Source organism: Hemiscyllium ocellatum, chromosome 36, assembly GCF_020745735.1.
Source record: "Hemiscyllium ocellatum isolate sHemOce1 chromosome 36, sHemOce1.pat.X.cur, whole genome shotgun sequence".
Lineage (NCBI taxonomy): Eukaryota > Metazoa > Chordata > Chondrichthyes > Orectolobiformes > Hemiscylliidae > Hemiscyllium > Hemiscyllium ocellatum.
The window spans coordinates 43,815,511-43,836,113 of NC_083436.1; the positions used below are offsets into that span (position 1 = coordinate 43,815,511).

At 45.5% G+C, this 20,603-nt stretch overlaps 1 protein-coding gene across 4 annotated transcripts in view; it reads right to left on the reverse strand.

Moving 5' to 3' along the window:
* The window catches only part of LOC132833335 (electrogenic sodium bicarbonate cotransporter 1-like), a 205,798-nt gene that overhangs the window by 172,088 nt on the left and 13,107 nt on the right, over positions 1–20,603 (reverse strand). For all 4 annotated transcript variants that reach the window (XM_060851518.1, XM_060851517.1, XM_060851520.1 and 1 more), the window contains exons 2-3: positions 6,588–6,661; positions 2,981–3,163 (exon numbers count right to left, since the gene is read on the reverse strand). In XM_060851518.1, coding sequence (XP_060707501.1) covers positions 2,981–3,163; positions 6,588–6,660 — 256 coding nt within the window. In that variant the 5' untranslated portion in view covers position 6,661. The remainder of the gene's footprint in view (positions 1–2,980; positions 3,164–6,587; positions 6,662–20,603) is intronic.

A 20,603-nucleotide genomic window follows, 5' to 3' on the forward strand; every position in this document is an offset into this window, starting at 1 on the left:
GGATATGAAAGTGCATGAGAAAAGGCAAACAAAAAGGTTGACAAGAATGATGTTAAATTGAGGAAGGACCAGGGCATCAGGAAATGAAGAAACTGGCTGGGCTGCTTTCTCTGACAAAAGAGACGGCAGAGGGCTGCTCAAACTAGGAAAGGGTTTGTTCGGATTGTTTGTGGAGAAAAGGGTCCCACTGAGATGTGGTAGATCTGGCTCCCATTCCAACCAGCCATCTACAATTGAGAGATAGCGGAAAGGGGGAGCAAGAGGACAATCAGCCCCAGTTCTTTCACGGGGTGAAAGGAACAAGAGCGAGACGGATGGAGAACCGAAAGTAATTTGCAAACAAAACAAGAATGATGGGAAAGAGAAACCTTCTCACACAACGAGGGGTTGGAGGTGGAACACACTGCTTAGAAAAGTGATGGGGGCAGGTTCAATTGAGGCATTCAAAACCGGCATTGCATGATGATTCAGTTACAGTGAGAAGTCACACAACACCAGGTCATAGTCCAACAGGCTTGTTCGAGTGCTGCTCCGAAAGCTTGTGATTTCAAATAAACCTGTTGGACTCTAATCTGGTGATGTGCGATTTCTGACCTTGTCCACCCCAGTCCAACATCTCCAGGAGATGAATTTGGATAGAGGTGGTGTGCACGGGAAAAGGTGGGAGGTTGGCACTGAGGAATGATGATCGTTTGAAGAGCTGGCGCAGACACAATGGGGCAAATGGCCTCTTTCTGCAGTGTAACAATTCTATCATTTTGAGCTCAATATGATGCCAGTTTTTAAACTGAACGCCCGGTCTCTTAAATGTCGGGTTCAATTGGGTTTGTTACAAATCCCGAGGCTTCAATCAAGATTTCTGAGCAACCGTTGAGTGGGGAGATACCCAACAAGATGCCCATCCAATCATACAAAGAACAAAACATCCAGTGTGCTGAGAAGCACAAGTTTGGGAAGGGAGGAGTGAGGAAGGAGAGGTGATGGTAAGAGACTGGAGGGCCAAGTTGGAGGGTTTGAGCTATAGGGAGATGCTGAATAGGCTGGGGCTGTTTTCCCTGGAGCATCAGAGGCTGAGGGATGACCTTATAGAGGTTTTTCAAATCATGAGGACGTGGTTAAGATAAATAGACAAAGTCTTTTCCCTGGGGTCAGGGAGTCCAGAACTAGAGGGCATAGGTTTAGGGTGAGAGGGGGAAGATAGAAAAGAGATCTAAGGGGCAATTTTCTCACGCAGAGGGTGGTGCGTGTATGGAATGAGCTACCAGAGGAAGTGGTGGAGGCTGGTACAATTACAACATTTAAAAGACATCTGGGTGGCTATATGAATAGGAAGGGTTGGAGGGATATGGGCCAGGTGCTGGCAAATGGGACTAGGTCAGATTGGAATATCTGGTTGGCATGGACGAGTTGGACTGAAGGGTCAGTTTCTGTGTTGTACATCTCCATGACTCTAATTGTAAACCAATTCAAAAACTTTTCCCAGTGACATTGAAATTTTAAAGTTTGGGCGCTATTCAAGCTTTGACTCTTCTAGCAACTCAGGGTCGAAATGGAAAATTTTGTTGTCACGTATTGGAGACAAAGAGGCAGCAGCTTCCCGAGGTAAAACACAAAGTCTAATCAGCAAGTGAGCGGGAAATGCAACTTGTGTCTGTGAACATCAGTCAGAAACTTCAACTCTACTCCCATCCTGCAGGTTCTCACCACTGTCACTGTGGCTCAACAAACACACACTCACACACACAGACACACACTCACACAGACACACACGCTCACACAGACACACACACTCACACAGACACACACACTCACACAGACACACACACACTCACAGTCACACAGACACACACATATACACAGACACATACACACACAGACACAAAGACACACAGTCACACACACATACAGCTGGAAAGGACCATGTTACTTTAAAAGTGCTATAGGAATGAATGTTGTTGTTGCCTCTGTCACCTCCTGTCCCCTCACAAATGCAAATAGAATCATAGTTCAGGCACAATCTACAAACTTTAGGGTCAGAAATAAATGCAGAACCTTCATACATTATAGCCAGGGGCCAACAATGGTGAGATATTTGCTTTGGAAATGCCCACCTGATCAGATCTGTCTCCACCACCTTAAACATTCACTAACTCCACCATGGAAGCACATTCACAGCAGTAGGTCCCACCTACTGAACAGAAATTAATCAAATCCTCTTAGACAGCACCTTCCAAACCCACGACCACTTCCATCTAGAAGGACAAGGGCAGCAGATACATGGGAACACCATCCCCTGCAAGTCCCCCTCCAAGCCTCTGATCATCCTGACTTATATAGAAACATAGAAGATCAAACAGGAGCAAGCCATTTGGGCCCTTGCACCTGGTCTACTGTTCAGTATGATCATGGCTGATCACTGGGCTCAATACCCTCATCCCACCACCTCTTTATCCTTTTCGCCACAAGAGCTGTATCTACCTCCTTCCTGAAAACAAAACTTGGAAATATATCGTCATTCCGTCAGTATCGCTGAGTCAAAATACTGGAAATCCCTTTGTCAGGGCATTGTGGGTCTACCCACAGCACATGGTTTAAGAAGACAGCTCGCCTCCACCTTCTCAGAGCAGCTAGGGACAGCCAATAGATGCTGGGCCAGTGATGCTGACGTCATGACAAAATGAAAAGTACTAAAGGAAAGCTCAGGTACCTAACTATCATTGAAACGATTCCTCACTCACTCAAACCCTTTTCATCTCTAGTGCAAATGGGAGTAACCTTGCCTTTTATCTCACTGGAAAGATTCTTTGTGTTACGTTGGGAACTCGTTACAAATTTTGCCAATGTCTAGTTTGACTGGGACATGTTCATGTTTACTGTGTGAATGGTGTCATTCTCCTTGGTATCAGGAGAGACATTGACACATGTTGTAGATGAAGGATGCTGAGTGGTTGGAGGATACACAGGACATGGTGGTACTCACGGAGCGGTTTGAAGAGACTCCCACTTGTTGGGTCATCGTTGTTTTCAGTATCTGAGCGATCAGAAGCCCCAGCTGACCTTTCCCGTTCTTTATTCCGTTCCTTCGCCCCTGTTCGTCTCCGACGGCGTCTCCTTCTGCGGTAGCTCTTTGGGACATGGACCCCAATATAAACAGTATGGTGGCCTGAAACAAACAACAAAGGGTGAACCAGGGACTCAGCTTCATTACACACTCAGTCGGCATGCATACACTGTCCGTGTACAGCGTTAAACACTCAACACCGAGCTGTGGGAATGGAGTGGGATCCAGGAACAGGAGACCCTTCAACCCCTTCACTCTGTGTTGCTGTTCAATTAGTTCATGATCAACCTGCACATTCATCACATCTACCTAGGATCTGCAACCCTTCACATTCCTATGTTACATGTTAAATGTTAACGCTTTAATGTCTAATCACATTCCTTAATCTTGCCCAAATAAATACACAGACCTTGACAAAAAGAGTTCAAAGAAAGAATAATTATTTATAGCCTCAAATATCAATCAAAGAAAATCATCTTCCACCTGCAATAACTGCTGAGCTGTTCCATTAATGATTCTCGGGAATTCAGACAAGTATTCATAGTGAGGCCTTCTGGGAACTGGGAGAAAGTGAGGCCTGCAGATGTTGGAGATCAGAGTCAAAACACAGCAGGTCAGGCAGCAGCCGAGGAGCAGGGGAATTATCGTTTCGGGCATAAGCCCTTCATCAGGAATGAGGTGGGGTGACAAAGGGGCTGAGACATAAATGGGAGGGGTGTGAGGCTGGCAGGTGGGGTAGCTGGGAATGCGATAGATAGGGGGTGGCGGGGTGATGGAGATAGGCTGGAGAGGAGGGTGGAGCAGATAGGTGAGAAGGGAGTTGATCGGTGAATTGCGTCATCTCAGACAAATAATGCAGACATTCTTTGTCCATATGGAATTATTATGAATATTCAGCCAGTTATGCCATGAGTCAATGAGATCATGGCCAATCTGTGATCCAACTCGAGGTCACTCACCCCATATCCCTCAACGCATCTGACTATTAACCACAGATTTAAAATTAATTATTGCTATCTCTTCACATGACTTACTCATGTCCAGATAAACAAGTCAGTTTAGTAGACAAGGAGATGGTAACAGTGGGATGCCCATGTTAATCTGCTGACCATTCCATAGAATGGAGGTTTCCTAGTGCCTCAGCCTTGGATAGCTGCAGTTTCACAGTGTGTGTGTGGACGTTGTCAACTCTAAAATTGTCCAAGAGCCTCCAGCAGTGAAGAATTACCCACCCCATCCTGATCCAAACACCCCGGGGGCGTGGGGAGGTGGTGGTGGTGGTTGGGGCAGATTCAACAGACCACAGATATTGATTTTTTTTCCTGGGAATGTTTCTGTTTTACTGGTTGGGAAAACATGGTTGATGCATTGGGGAGCAAAGGTTATTGGACCGAGCAGGGCTGCTGGGGGAGAGCGGTCATCCTCCAGGAATGGAGCCTGCCTGGGCCTGACTTCTCTGCAGGGAGACACAGGCCTCGATATTAAACAGTTCTTGTTCCTCAGTCCTCACAATCAAACCCTTACATCCATAGGAGAAAGTGAGGACTGCAGATGCTGGAGATCAGAGCTGAAAAGTGGGTTGCTGGAAAAGCGCAGCAGGTCAGGCAGCATCCAAGGAACAGGTGAATCGACGTTTCAGGCATAAGAAGGGCTTATGACGGAAACGTCGATTCTCCTGCTCCTATGATGCTGCCTGACCTGCTGAGCCTGACATCCATTACCCTGCTTGTACCCCCACTTCCCCAACTCTGTGTGTAAAGCTCTGTACTGCACCTGCAGAGAGCCAGCAGAGAAACAGGAGGTCAAATGGCCTCTGCCTGTGCTGTGACCATTTCTACGATTCTGTACATTTTCTGCACACACACCCAGCCAATGTTCAAGGAGTGCAGCTGCACATGCTCTAACTGAAGAGTGGGGCCAATTTAATGGACTGAATGGCCTGTGGAATGTCAAGGTTCCCTCAAAGCTATGTGGTAACACAGCAACTGGGAGGTTCTACACATGCCAATCGGCATGGCAACGCATTGACCTCCGCACACAGAGGTTGCTACTGAACACGGAGTTCAGAGAGAAAAGAGCACGAGGGGAAACATTGGTTCCATCATCCCATCAAAACCAGCATAACCCCATCATCTCACTGTCTCACTTTCATTCTCATTTTCCATTCCAAATAAGAAGCCTCAAAGTTTGATTGGTCAAACTTGAAAAGGCTGATGAGGGGGAGATGTTCCCACTTGTGGGAAAAAGCAAAACTGGGGGCGGGGGGGAAATCAATACAAACAAGACAGTCCCAAATAAATCCAGTCAGGATCTCAGGAGAAACATCTTCCCACAGAGAGAGTGGGGAATGTGTAATGTAATGATTGAGAAGAGGAAGACAATTAGGTACATGAGGGAGAACGGAATAGAAGGAAGCATTGACGGAGGAACATGAAACAGGGAGGCTCATGTGCAGCATTAACCCCAGCATGGATTAGATGGCCTGAATGGTCTCTTTCTGTGCCGCGTAATAACGAGGTTTGTTTTGGCAGAACCCTGCTGATGGCCCAGACAGAAGCCTGGGGCTTGGAAACACACCTTCCCAGGACACCATATGGTGCTTAAATAATGCAGCACACACTGCCAGACAGAGGATTAATGCATTGTGCGCTAACCCAAAACAATAATAACCACTGATTAAACAGCCAAAGGTGCACTGCAACATTCATGATAGTGGCCACATATTCTAATACTAAAAGAGTGCAGCAGGATTCGTAAAATGAAAAATCCTCGATTAATTAATTATATAACCATGTATTATCTAAGTGCTGGCTGGCCTCATCAGTTTTCACTCTGACAACACCTTCAAGTTAACAACTCTCATTTCGGTGTTCAGAACCCTGCAGGATTTTACATCCTTCTAATCTTGGTGACGTTTCCTGGTCCTACAACCCTTCAATAATCTCTGCAGTCCTCCAATTCTGGGCCCCTCACTTCCCCACTGGCACTCGGTACATTCAGCTGCCCAGACCCCGAGCTCTGGAATTCTGCCCCAAAACCATCCTGCCTCCCTCCTCACCTCCAGACCATTCCTCAAGACCTACTCTTTTGACCAGGTTTTTCGAAACCTGTCTCAGTATCAAATTTGGTTTGTGACATGTAACAGCTACACAAATAAGTGCAAACTGCTGTGGAATATTACTGAATTATAGCAAGCCTGATTATCATCGAAAAGCAGAATTCAACAGGCTTGTGTCAAAAGACTCACTCACTGAACAGTTTACCACAGCACCTTGCTACTCTGCATGTGGAGAGAGGGAGAGAGAGAGAGAGAGAGATAGAGAGTGAGTGAGAGTGAGATTGAGAGACAGAGAGAGAGAGATAGAGAGTGAGTGAGAGTGAGATTGAGACACAGAGAGAGAGAGAGAGATAGAGAAAAAGAACTTCTATTTTTATAGCACCTGCACTACATGCTAAAGGGAATTGTAGTCACTATTAGCTAAATGTAACGATTAAAGGAGTTGAAAGAAAAATGCCATTTACATACCCTCTACTTCCTCTTCATCACAGACATGTTTGATAAAGGAGGCTCCTCTGTCCAGTACAGCCTCATCTTCCATCCTGTAATAGTAGAAGAGGAAGAAAGATTGGTCGCATTTTTCTGTGGATGCACTAGATGTTGCTTTCGGAGCTGGGGCTGTGTGTAAGACTTCCCTCATTACTTTCTGGTTGACAGAGATGTTATTGGTCAATGTTACGACTGGAGCCTCCGCATTGTCCGAACCCTGTGTCCTTGAAAGGACCGCTGTATTGCGTAGTGTGAGCCAGTTAATCCAAGCCAGGCTCTCTAAGGCGGATTGAATTTGACGTGTCGGGATGTGACAGGGCTGGGTTGGAAATGCAGAGGCTGGGCAGGTTCAGCAAGGGGCCTCCTTAGCTTTAAAGGATACAACCACTTCCCCAACTCCAAACACAAACTTAGCAAATCACCTGCTCTCAGGCACTGGCAAGTCACTCAAGCTTACCCATGACCATTACCCTAGCCCATAGAAAGGTAGCTCAGAGTGGACACTCTGTTCAAACAGAAATAAAATCTTGCATCGATTAAACATTTTTCATGACCATGGAACACCTCAAAGAGCTTTACTAAATTCTTTCATGGGAATGTAGGCATTGCTGACAATTTATTACCTATTTCTAATTACCCCTGTGGTGATGAGCTGCCTTCTTGAACCGAGTTCCATGAAGTTTGACCCAGTGACAGTGAAGGAACGGCAATATATTTCCAAGTCAGGATGGTGAGTGGCTGAGAGGGGAATGTGTCTTGGAGGGGCGGTATTCCCATGTGCCTTTTGAGATGGTAGGAGTCATGGGGTTGGACGGAGCTGTTGAAAAGGTCTTGGCCACAGCGGATCTTATGGAAGGTCCACACTGTCACTGATGTGTCACTGGTGGAGGAAGTGAACCACTTTGCTGAGAATCTGAAGTCAGACCAGAGGAGGACAGCAAACTTTCATCCACTTAACATCAGTCTTTACAACAACTTAGGATAATCACCAATACCGTGACTATGACAATGATCTTTATAAGGTATTTTCCTGTGGAGGCTAGTGGAATATTAGCTCTTATTGCAAGAGGATTTGAGTACAGGAGAAGTGACGTCTTGCTCCAACTGTATCGGAGCTTGGTTACACTACACACGGAGCACAGTGTACAGTTTCAGTCTCCCTAACTCAGGAAAAGTATCATTGTCAGAGAGAAAGTGCAATGAAGGCTGTTCACGGAATGGTGGGACTGTCCCATGGGCTTGTAATCTCTACAGTTTCAAAGACTGAGAGGTGACCTCATTGAAACTTACAAAATACTGAAAGGGATGGACAGGGTGGGCGTGGGTACAATGTTTCCCCTGTTTGGGGAATCTAAAAACAGGGACCACAATTTAAAAATAAGGCAAATACCAATTAGGACTGAAATTAGGAGATTTTGGTTAAATTTGGAGAGCTGTGAATCTTTGCAATTCCCTACCACAGAGATGGCGGAATTGTAGTCTTTTTATTTTGATTTGATTTATTATTGTCCCATGTACCTGGGTACAGTGAATAATTTTGTTTTGCTAACAGTACAGGCAGATCGTACCATACAAAGTACATTGGGTATTAGAACAGAGAGGGGAATACAGAATTACAGCTGCAGAGAAGGTGCATAGACAGTGAGATCAACATTAAATTTAAAATTTGAGAGGTCCCTTCAGAAGTCTAATAACAGCGGGGAAGAAGCTGTTCTTGAATCTGTGGGTGCGGCTGTTTAAAGTTGTGTGTCTTCTGTCTGATAGAAGAGGTTGGATGAGATCATAACTGGGGTGGGAGGGGTCTGCAAGAAGTGTTGATAATAGACAATAGACAATAGATGCAGGAGTAGGCCATTCTGCCCTTCGAGCCTGCACCACCATTCATTATGATCATGGCTGATCATCCTCAATCAGTATCCTGTTCCTGCCTTATCCCCATAACCCTTCATTCCAGTATCTTTAAGAGCTCTATCCATCACTTTCTTGAAAGTATCTAGAGACTTGGCCTCCACTACCTTCTGGGGCAGAGCATTCCATATATCCACCACTCTCTGGGTGAAGAAGTTTCTCCTCATCTCTGTCCTAAATGGCCCACCCCTCATTTTTAAACTGTGTCCTCTGGTTCTGGACTCACCCATCAGCGGAAAAATGTTTCCTGCCTCCAGAGTGTCCAATCTTTTAATAATCTTATACATCTCAATCAGACCCCCTTTCATCCTTCTAAACTCAAGTGTATACAAGCCCAGTTGCTCCAATTTTTCAACATATGATAGTCATACCATTCCGGGAATTGACCTCGTGAACCTACACTGCACTCCTTCAATAGCCAGAATGTCCTTCCGCAAATCTGAAGACCAAAACTGTTCACAATTGACACAGATGGAATCAATGGATGAGTCTTCAGGTATGGTCTTCAGGTATGGTCTTCAGGCACGGTCTTCAGGCACAGTCTTCAGGCACAGTCTTCAGGTATGATCTTTAGATATGGTCTTTAGGTATGGTTTGAAGTAAAGATTGATATATTTCCAATTCCCAGTGGTATAAAGGTTATGGTTATGGGACAAGTAAATGGCATTGAAACATTCAGTCAACCATGACCACATTCAATGGTGGGGCAGGTTTGAGGGGCTAATGACCTACTCCTGTTCCTAACTGAATTGACGTTCTACCTCTTGCATTGATGTGCTATGAACCTTTTTCCCAGAATCAAATCTAAGGATGACTAGGCAAGGAACATTACTGCCTCTCCCTGTGAAGACACTGCGGTACATTTTGAACAAGAAATGTTGTCAAACAGCGAGATGATAATGACCAGATTCTCTGTGTTTTTGTGATACTAGTACAACCTTTTCGGATGGCCAGAACTCCAGGGAGAACCCCTCTGCCTTTCCTCAACACAGCACTTTGAGGTTGCTTGGATAGGTGTAGACAATCAGGCCTTGGCTTAATGCGTCATCTGAAAGGACAGCACCCTGGACAGCGCAATGGAGCTTCCAGTAGATATTTTTGTGCCAGATACAGAAGTAGGAGGATTTTTTTTATTGAATTGGATTTTCACCATTAGTCATGGTGGGAGTCAATGTGACAACCCCAGAATGGGCTGGAGTTTCTGGGTGTTGGTATTACCAGTTCACTGCACCTTTGCTTCCTCCTGAGCTCATTCACAACCTGGACACTCAGCATCGAAAGCGAGTGTTACTAACCAAGCCACAACTAAAACAATCTAATCAGTGAGATTCATCCAGAAATCAAGAGGGATTGTTACAATCTCACTGCATGGAAGTAGCAGAGGGACTCAAATCTCACTGTCACGAGTTCAAAATAACATCACAAACCGGACCAAAATCATGAAAGCTCTTCAAACAGAGTCGTAGAGATCTACAGCACGGAAACAGGCCCTTCAGCCCAACTTGGCCATGCCGCCCAGTCTCATAATTAATCTAGTCCCATTTGCCTGCATTTGGTCCGTATCCCTCCATACCTATCCCATTCACATACCTGTCTAACTGTTTCTTAAATACCGAAATTGTACTCACTTCCACAACTACCGCTGCCAGACACACACCATCCTGTGTGTGAAAACAATTGTCCCGGACCCTGTTGCATGTTCCTCTCTCACCTTAAACCTATACCCTCTAGTTTTAGACTACCCCACCATCAAATTTAATTCAGTGCTTTGAAGACATGGGTGACAGAGCCTGCTGGGGGACTGGGGTCCTGTGTGGAAGCTTGGATGTCACTTTTCCAAAAGTAAACCTGAAGCATTGTGGGCAGTTTTGGTCTCCATGCCTGAGGAAGGATGTTCTGGCGAGGGAGGGAGTGCAGCGAAGGTTTCCCAGTTGGATTCCTGGGATGGCAGGACTGATGCATGAAGAGAGACTGGATCAGTTAGGATTATAATCACAGTGAGATTGTACAAGACATTGGTGGGGCCACTTCAAGCGTTCTGCATGAAGTTCTGGTCCCCCTGTTAAAGGAAGGTTATTATTAAACTGGAGAGGGTTCAGGAAAGATTTATCAGGGTGTTGCCAGGATTGGAGGGTTTGAGTTATAGGGATAGGCTGGGACTTGTTTCACTGGATCACAGGAGGTTGAGGGGTGACCTTACACAGGTTTATAAAATCATGAGGGGCTTGGATAAGGTAAATAGCAAAGGTATTTTCTCTAGTTTGGGGAGTTCAAAACTAGGGGACATATTTTAAGTTGAGAGGAGAAAGATTTAAAAGGGACCTGAGGGGCAACTTTTTCTTACAGTGGGTGGTTCACTTATGGAATGAATTGCCAGAGGAAATGATAGAAGCAGGCACAGTTACAACATATAAAAGACATTTGGATAAGTACATGAATAGATAAAGTTTGGAGGGATACGGGCCAAACGCAGGCAAGTGGGACTAGATTAGTTTGGAAAACTTGGTCAGTTGGACTGATGGGTCCATTTCCAAGCTGTATGACTCGAGGAATGAGGGAGGGAATCTCATAGAAACTAGCAAATTCTAACAGGACGGGACAGAGTATACAGAGAAGGATATTCCTGATGACAGGGGAATTCAGAACCGGGGGTCACAGTCCAAGGAGATGGGATGGCAGTTAGGACTGAGTTGAGGGTAAACTTTTTTCACCCAGAGAATGGTAAGCCTGTGGAATTGTCTAAGTGGTTACATTAGATTCCCTACAGTGTGGAAACAGGCTTTTGGCCCAACAAATCCACAATGACCCTCCGAAGAGTAACCCACCCAGACCCATTTCCCCTCTGACTAATGCACCCAACACTATGGGCAATTTAATACGGCCAATTCACCCTAACATCTTTGGAGTGTGGGAGGAAACCAGGGCACCGGGAGGAAACCCACACAGACACAGGGAGAATGACAGTCGCCCAAGGCTGGAACCGAACCTGGAACCCTGGTGCTGTGAGGCAGCAGTACTAACCACTGAGCCACTGTTGAGGTGGATGTTGAACATTGAAAGTTTCCAAGAAGGTGTTAGATATAGTTCTTTGAGCTGAAAGGATAAAAGGATAATGAGAGAACAGAGGAGAGTTGGATGATTTGCAATGATCATTCTAAATGGCGGAACAGCCTGGACGGGAGGAATGGCCTATTCTGCTGTCAATGATTCTTTTAAATGTTTTCACATTAAACACTTTGGAGGTGGAGGGTGCCAATTTATCCAAGTCCCAGTCACTTCAGGATCCTAGTGCATTTCTGCTTTAGGATTCATGCCAATCAGATGTCAGGATTTTGCAAATATTCAGTGTCGCAGTTTTAACCTTAACCTGTAAGAATTCAGAATACATAAACAACAACATCACCCAGACATCACAAAGGAAGCAGCTTGCGTTTCTTCACCACTTTATGGAACATTTCAAAGTCCTTAACAACCAATCAAATATTTTTTCTGAAACGTTAATGTTTTAATCTGGAGAAACACTGCAGCTAATTTGTGTAAGCTCTCATATATAAAATAACTAACCAGTAAACAATTTGCTGCACCGATATTGATGGAGGAATAAACGTCAGTGAACTGGGATGGGTGAGTGTGAGCCAGATCATAACTGCCCAGGTATGTAACGTTGATGGTCATTGTTTGGAACATTCTCCAGTGGTCAGCACTGCTGCCTCACAGCGCCAGGGACCCTCAGTCTATGTGGAGTTTTCCCCGTGTCTGCATGGGTTTCCTCTGGGTGCTCCGGTTTCCTCCCACAGTCCAAAGATGTGCAGGTTAGGGTGGATTGGCCATACTAAATTGCCCATAGTGTCCAGGGATGTGTGGGTTAGCCATGAGAAATGCAGAGTTATGGGGATAGGATAGGTGATTGGGTTTGGGTGCGATGCGCTTCGGAGGGTCAGTGTGGACTGGATGGGCTGAATGGCCTGCTTCCACACTGGAGGGATTCAATGAGTCCTTTGAGGAAGCTGGTGAGACTGGTCACGGACTATGCTACAACAAAGGCTAAGTTGGCATGCCATAGCACACCAATTTGTTTACAGAATAGATAAAACATAAAGTCACCAGAGTCCTAGCAGACCCTCTCATTAGAGAAAGGCAACTGGTGATAGGTTAACCTAAGGGTCACCATGCCTCAGGCGAGGGCAGAGGTTGAGAAGGAGCGTTGGTAAAAACGTCAGCCAGTGCAGGACATGAACCATTAGCTTGCATCACAAACCAGCCATCCAGCCAACCAAGCTAACCAGCCTCCTGTGCTTCATTAATGTGCAAGAAAATCCCCTCTCCAAGGCCTTGACATCCATCTTCACACCACGTGCTTGAACTAAGTGCAGCGCTTCAGCTAGGCCTTGCTAGGGATTTACTCCAACAGAAAATAAACCTATCATTACTTTCAAGGTTATGCACGTACACTTACTTCCTGTCTGCAAGCCCTACCACGGTCTCAGATTCCAGAGTCAATTTGTCTCCTGATTATACGCTCTGAAGTCTCTGAAGATGGCAGAAGCACCGTGACCATTTCTTGCTGTGATACTGTGCTGTCTCAGTATCCCGTACACTCCAGGGCAGTCAGCCCAAGCGATAAGTGTAGTGACGGGAACAGAGTCAGCCTGTTCCAAGCTCATTCAGTACGAGATCCCTGATTGGGGTTGTTAATCCGGGCCAATCGGGGAGCCCTGGCTGACAGGTAGAAACAGGAGATACCTGCACACACACACACCATGGGTGCAGTTAGGTGGTAGTGTGGGGGAAATAATTTTTTTAAAAAAGAAAAAAAAAAGGAAAAAGAAGAAAAAAAAGAAACAGGAGATACAGAGGTTCATCCCATTTTCCCTGTGAACTGGTTTTATGGTGGGATTTGGGGGGGGGGGTGGTCTGCTGCCCCATTCTCCTGTAAAATTGCTGTTTCTTGCAAACTGCTGTTCATTGTTAACTGTTTGTAACTTGTATTGGTTAATAATTTTTTTTTAAATGAACAGGAGTGTTGGACATCCTCACACTCTGAGCGCTGGCTCTGAGGGAGCCAATGAAAGAAATAGATGATTCAGAAAGTCTCCTCACTCCAGGGACTGGCCCAGAGCTGGCAGGTCACAGCCTGTGTACACTCCACATGTACATAAAAGGTGACTCGGTGACGGGATACCGGCTCCAGGGAGTTATTTCAATAACTAACTCAACACCCTAAATTGCAGTTGTTTGAGACTAAAGGTTGAGCAACAGCATAAAATCAAAATCTCTTGGAGAATAAAAGGAGAATACTACAGTAGAAAGAATCACCCAATTACATGCCCCCTTCTGCAGATTGTGCAGGAGCTTCACAGGGTAAACGCAGAGAGGTTGATGATCCCAGTGGGGTATCCCAAACACAGGGGCACAGTAACAGGTAATTGTTAGGTCTGAGGTGATGGGAAATGAGTCCATCCAGGGCTGACGATGGATATACCAATGTTGAGTTCTTTCAATGCTGAAACAGACAGAGTTGGTCTTGCAAAGACTCAAGGAATACTGGGAGAAGGAGGGAACCAGAGAGCTCACCATCTATTATCAGGAAAATGGTTGAGTTCATTTTCCAGGATGTGATAGTGCAGCATTTGGAAAATGGTATGATCCAGCAAGGTTTCATAAAGGTGAATTCATGCTTTGCAAGTTTAATAGAACTCCTTGTGGAGGTATCAAGCAGAATAGATAAGGGGAAAGTAGAGGATGTAATATACTGGGATTTTCAGAAGGCATTTGACAAGATACAGCACATTAGGCTACTTAAAAAGAGAAGAGGCAATAGTGTTGGAGATAGTATATATTAGCATGGAATTAGAATCGACTAATTAGTAGAAGACAGAGAGTTGGGATAAGGGGAGTATTTTCATGAAGTGTCACAGGGAACAATGCTAGAATCATAATTATTTACAATCAATATTAACTACTGGGATGGGGAAAGTGAATTAATTTGTGGAAGACACAAAACAGGTGGGAAAGCAAGTGGCGAGCAACGACAGAGTCTGCAGAGGAATACAGACAAGTTAGGTGGCTGGGCAAAAAACTTGGCAGATGGACTGTAATGTGCAGGAATAAGGACCTGCATTTTGGCTGGGAGAATAAAGGAGCTGAATATTATTTAAATGGAGCAAGACTTCAGAGAGTTACAGAGCAGAGGGATTTGGGGGGCCCTTGTGCATAGAGTAATAGGGAAGACAAACAGAATGTTGGCCTTTTCATTTCAGCAGGAATACAGGAAAGGAAGTTTTGCTAAAACTATACAGGCACTATCAGACCACAGCTGGAATACTGTGAATGGTTTTGAGCCTTGTATCTAACAAAAGAGATACTGGCATTAGAGACAATACAGAAACAGTTCATGGGGTTGATCCTGGAAATGAAGGGACTGTCTTATGGAGGATGAGTAGATTGGGCCTGTATTCATTGGAGTTTCACAGAATGAGAAGTAACCTAACTGAAACATACAATATTAGGGGAGGTGACAGGGTTGGTATGGAGAGGGTGTTTCTCCTTGTGGGACAGTCGAGGACCAGAGGACATCATCCCAGAATCAGGGATCACCCATTTAAAACAGGGAAGGGTAGGGAGGAATTTCTTGTTACGGAGGGGAGTGAATCCATGGAATTCTTTCCCACAGAGGGCTATAGAGGCTGGATTATTAAATATATTCAAGGCTGAGATAGACAGATTATGAATCAGAAGGGAACCAGGGATATGGGGAAAAGGCAGGAAAGTGGTGTTGAGGATGATCAGATCATGATCTCGTTTAACGGTGGAGCAGACACAGTGGGCAGCACAGTGGCTCAGTGGTTAGTGGGCAGCACAGTGGCTCAGTGGTTAGTGGGCAGCACAGTGGCTCAGTGGTTAGTGGGCAGCACAGTGGCTCAATGGTTAGTGGGCAGCACAGTGGCTCAGTGGTTAGTGGGCAGCACAGTGGCTCAGTGGTTAGTGGGCAGCACAGTGGCTCAGTGGTTAGTGGGCAGCACAGTGGCTCAATGGTCAGCACTGCTGCCTCACAGCACCAGGGTCCCAGGTTCGATTCCAGCCTCAGGGGACTGGCTGTGTGGAGTTTGCACATTCTCCCCGTGTCTGCGTGGGTTTCCTCTGGGTGCTCCGGTTTCCTCCCACAGTCCAAAGATGTGCAGGTCAGGTGAATTGGTTGTGTCTGGGTGGGTTACTCTTTGGAGGGTTGGTGTGGACTGGTTGGGCTGAAGGGCCTGTTTCCACACTGTAGGGAATCTAATCAGGCTCAGTGGGCTGAATGGCCTCCAACTCCTGCGAGGTCATGTGAACTTACAGTCTACAGTGAAGTTGAAACAAAAGTTTCCACACTGTAAAGATTCTATGAAAAGATCAGCTGTGATTGTATTTAATGCCAGAGCAGGCCTGAGGGGTCAAAAGGTTTCTTCCTACTCTTTTAAATATAAGAACATAAAAATAGGATCAGGAAAAGGCCATTCAGCCCATTAAATACCAACTCTATTTGAAGACTTTGTCCTTACTCCTTTCCCCAGATAGTGTAAATGCCATCAAGGAGAAACAGAGAAGTACAGGAGGGAGAATGCAGTGAGAGGGAAGGATGCAACAGGAGTATAAATCCCTTTTTTTCTCAAAAGCTCCATTTGTAAATTGTAATTTCAATGTAATACTACTGGAGAATGTAGACAGTTCCGTGTAGGTTACATGATCTGCATGCACCTGCTACTGGGATTAAAATATATTAGCAAACATCATACTTTTCATAATAGATCATTTTTGTTTCAGTATGATTCTAAGGAAGTTCATTATCAAATAAAGTCCAATATAAGGGAAAGTCATATGAATATATTAAATCATTTAAGAAAAAAAATATAAATCAGCATTGTAGTCCAACCACAACCTGTTCCAAGTAATTAAATGTCGAATAGACTCTGGGAAGTGCATTCAATGTTGAAGACTAATTAATGTGTTCAAGACAAAACATGACAATCGAGTTTTAGCGGTTTATAACTGACACTCAAATTCAACAATGGTGTCTCCAAATCAGTCCAGTCTGTTCCTTAGTCTGTTATCCTTTGCCTCTTGCCTGTCTAATGATGACTGGTACATACCATTGGCAATCACATCATGAGACTGCACTGCTATGAGTGGTAGTGATTGATTCTACAAAAACAATACACTGTGTTGAATGTTTGGTATGGTTTGTTGTTCAAACAGACTCTGTAGACTTTATAGCAGTATGTGTGAAGGGAAAACAGGTAACGTTTCAAATCCAACTAATCAGAACAGTTCTCAAGTAGGGTCACTAGAGTGGAAATGGTAACTCTGCTTTCTCTCTACACATGCTGCCAGACTTGCTGAGTTTCTCCAGTGTTTATGTTTGTTTCAGACCTCCAACGTTCACAGTTCTTTGTTTTGTAACCTGTAGATCGATTTAAGTAAATGTTGAACAAATATTTTATTTGCTGCAAAACCTACTGCATGTTACACCCCTTTGCAAACTCACCAGCTATTCACTAGTGTCAATACATTAAACTATGTTTGTATTCATTGTGGGCACCATTGACTAGGATGGTAATTACTGCTCTACTGGGATTGCCCAGAGGGAAGTTATGAGTCAACCCAGTTGCTATGGGTCTGGAGTCACATGTAGGCCAAACCAGGTAAGAAGGGCAGATTTCCTCCCCTGAAGAACATCAGTGAACCAGAGGGACTTTACGACAACAGTTACCATTAGGTTATCTACGTGATCTATATGGATCCAGTAAGGTGTTCAACAAGGTTCCCCATGGGACACTGAGTAGCAAGGTTAGATCTCATGGAATACAGGGAGAACTAGCCATTTGGATACAGAACTGGCTCAAAGGTAAAAGACAGAGGGTGGTGGTGGAGGGTTGTTTTTCAGACTGGAGGCCTGTGACCAGTGGAGTGCCACAAGGATCGGTGCTGGGTCCACTGTTTTATAAACGATTCGGATGAGAACATAGCAGGTATAGTAGGTAAGTTTGCAGATAACTTCAGGGCGGCACGGTGGCACAGTGGTTAGCACTGCTGCCTCACAGCGCCAGGGACCTGGGTTCAATTCCCACCTCAGGCGACTGACTGTGTGGAGTTTGCACGTTCTCCCCGTGTCTGCGTGGGTTTCCTCCGGGTGCTCCGGTTTCCTCCCACAGTCCAAAGATGTGCGGGTCAGGTGAATTGGCCATGCTAAATTGCACGTAGTGTTAGGTAAGGGGTATATGTAGGGGTATGGGTGGGTTGCGCTTCGGCGGGTCGGTGTGGACTTGTTGGGCCGAAGGGCCTGTTTCCACACTGTAAGTAATCTAATCTAATAACACCAAAATTGAGGGACAGCAAAGAAGGTTACCTCAGATTACAACGGGATCTTGATCAAATGGGCCAATGGGCTGAGGAGTGGTAGATGGGGTTTAATTTAGATAAATGCGAGGTGCTACATTTTGGAAAGGCAAATCAGAGCAGGACTTATCCACTTAATGGTAAGGTCCTGGGGAGTGTTGCTGAACAAAGAGACCTTGGAGTGCAGGTTCATAGCTCCTTAAAAGTGGAGTCTCAGGTAGATAGGATAGTGAAGAAGGTGTTTGGTATGCTTTCCTTTATTGGACAGAGTTTTGAGTACAGGGGTTGGGCAGCCATGTTGCGGCTGTACAGGATGTTGGTTAGGCCACTGTTAGAATGTTGCATGCAATTCTGGTTTCCTTCCTATCGGAAAGATGTTGTGAAACTTGAAAGGGTTCAGAAAAAATTTACAAGGATGTTGCCAGGGTTGGAAGATTTGAGCTACAGGGAGAGGCTGAACAGGCTGGGGCTGTTTTCCCTGGAGCGTCGGAGGCTGGGGGGTGACCTTATAGAGGTTTACAAAATTATGAGGAGCATGGATAGGATAAATAGACAAAGTCTTTTCCCTGGGGTGGGGGAGTCCAGAACTAGAGGGGCATTGGTTTAGGGTGAAAGGGGCCTAAAGGGGCAACATTTTCACACAGAGGGTGGTGCGTGTATGGAATGAGCTGCCAGAGGAAGTGGTGGAGGCTGGTACAATTGCAACATTTAAAAGGCATCTAAATGGGTTTATGAATAGGAAGGGTTTGGAGGGATATGGGCCAAGTGCTGGCAGATGGGACTAGTTGTTGTGGTTCTGTTCGCCGAGCTGGAAGTTTTTGTTGCAAACGTTTCGTCCCCTGGCTAGGCGACATCATCAGTGCTCTGGAGCCTCCTGCGAAGCGCTTCTTTGATGTTTCTTCCGGTATTTATAGTGGTCTGTCCTTGCCGCTTCCGGGTGTCAGTTTCAGCTGTCCGCTGTAGTGGTTGGTATATTGGGTCCAGGTCGATGTGTTTGTTGATGGAGTTTGTGGATGAATGCCATGCCTCTAGGAATTCCCTGGCTGTTCTCTGTCTGGCTTGCCCTATGATAGTAGTGTTTTCCCAGTCGAATTCATGTTGCTTGTTGTCTGAGTGTGTGGCTACTAGGGATAGCTGGTCGTGTCATTTCGTGGCTAGTTGATGTTCATGTATGCGGATTGTTAGCTGTCTTCCTGTTTGTCCTATATAGTGTTTTGTGCAGTCCTTGCATGGTATTTTGTAAACTACATTAGTTTTGCTCATGTTGGGTATCGGCTCCTTTGTTCTAGTAAGTTGTTGTCTGAGCGTGGCTGTTGGTTTGTGTGCCATTATGAGTCCTAGGGGTCGCAGTAGTCTGGCTGTCAGTTCTGAAACGCTCCTGATGTATGGTAGACAAAAACTTGCAACAAAAACTTCCAGCTCGGCGAACAGAACCACAACAACGAGTACCCGAGCTACAAATCTTCGCACAAACCTTGAAGATGGGACTAGATTAACTTAGGATATCTGGTCGGCATGGAGAAGTTGGACCGAAGGGTCTGATTCTGTGCTGTGCATCTCTATGACACTGTGACTCTAATTCCAGACTTTTATTGAATTCAGATTCCACCATCTGCCATGGTGGGATTTGAAACCAATGTTCCCAGAACAGCAAGCTGGGGTACTGGATTCCTAACGCTGTCATTTTATTGGCTACAACAGCACTGCTGGAAAAGCTCGGCAGGTCTGGCAACATCTGTGGAGAGAAATGAAAGCTAGTGTTTTGGATTAAGTGACTCTTCCTCAGAACTAGGCCCATGCCTCCTCCATAACTCTTGCATTTTATACAAATACCTTATTCCCATTGAATCCTGTGTGTGTTTTGAAAGCACCATTCGGGACAGGAACCTGATTGCTCACACAGTGGGTTTTCAGTTCTGGTGGTGGTATACTGGTGGGGCCATACCCAATGTGTTCCGGTAGGTTCTGTCACATGACTGTTTGCCTCCAAACACCAACCCCTCCACATACTCCACCCCCCGGCTCCCCTTCCCCCCCCCCCCCAACCTCCCAACTATCACCCAAACCTCCAACCACACTGTTCCTGCAGTCTACTGGAAATCAAGTTGGCCCTTCATTAGCCAATTGACTAACCTGTCACTTGCTTCTTGTGATTGGCACCATCACAGGCATAATGTGCTTATGGTTCAAATCCCAAACCAGGAGTTAGAATAGAAAATCCGTGCTAATATTCCGGCGGCCCTCCCTGCACTGTTGGTAACAGTAACTTTTGAAAAAAATGGTAAACTAAAGCCCTTTTGCCTGATTCCTGATGAAGGGTTTTTGTCCGAAATTGATTTTCCTGCTCCTCGGATGCTGCCTGACCTGCTGTGCTTTTCCAGCAACACTCTAATCTTGATTCTGACCTCCAGCATCTGCAGTCCTCACTTTTGCCTGAAGCCCTGCCTGTCCTCTCAGGGAAAGGTAAAAGATTCCATTCAAGGCTATGGGCCAAGTGCTGGGAAGTGAGATGAGCGCAAATTTGGTCAGTGTTGACCCAGTGGGCTGAAGGGTCTCGTCTGGGCCGTGTGATTCTCTGGAGAAAGTGAGGACTGCAGATGCTGCGGATTAGATTCAAAAGTGTGGTGTTGGAAAATCACAGGAAGTATCCTCAGATGCTGCCTGACCGGCTGTGCTTTTCTAGCACCACACTTTGTGACTATATGATTCTATGAC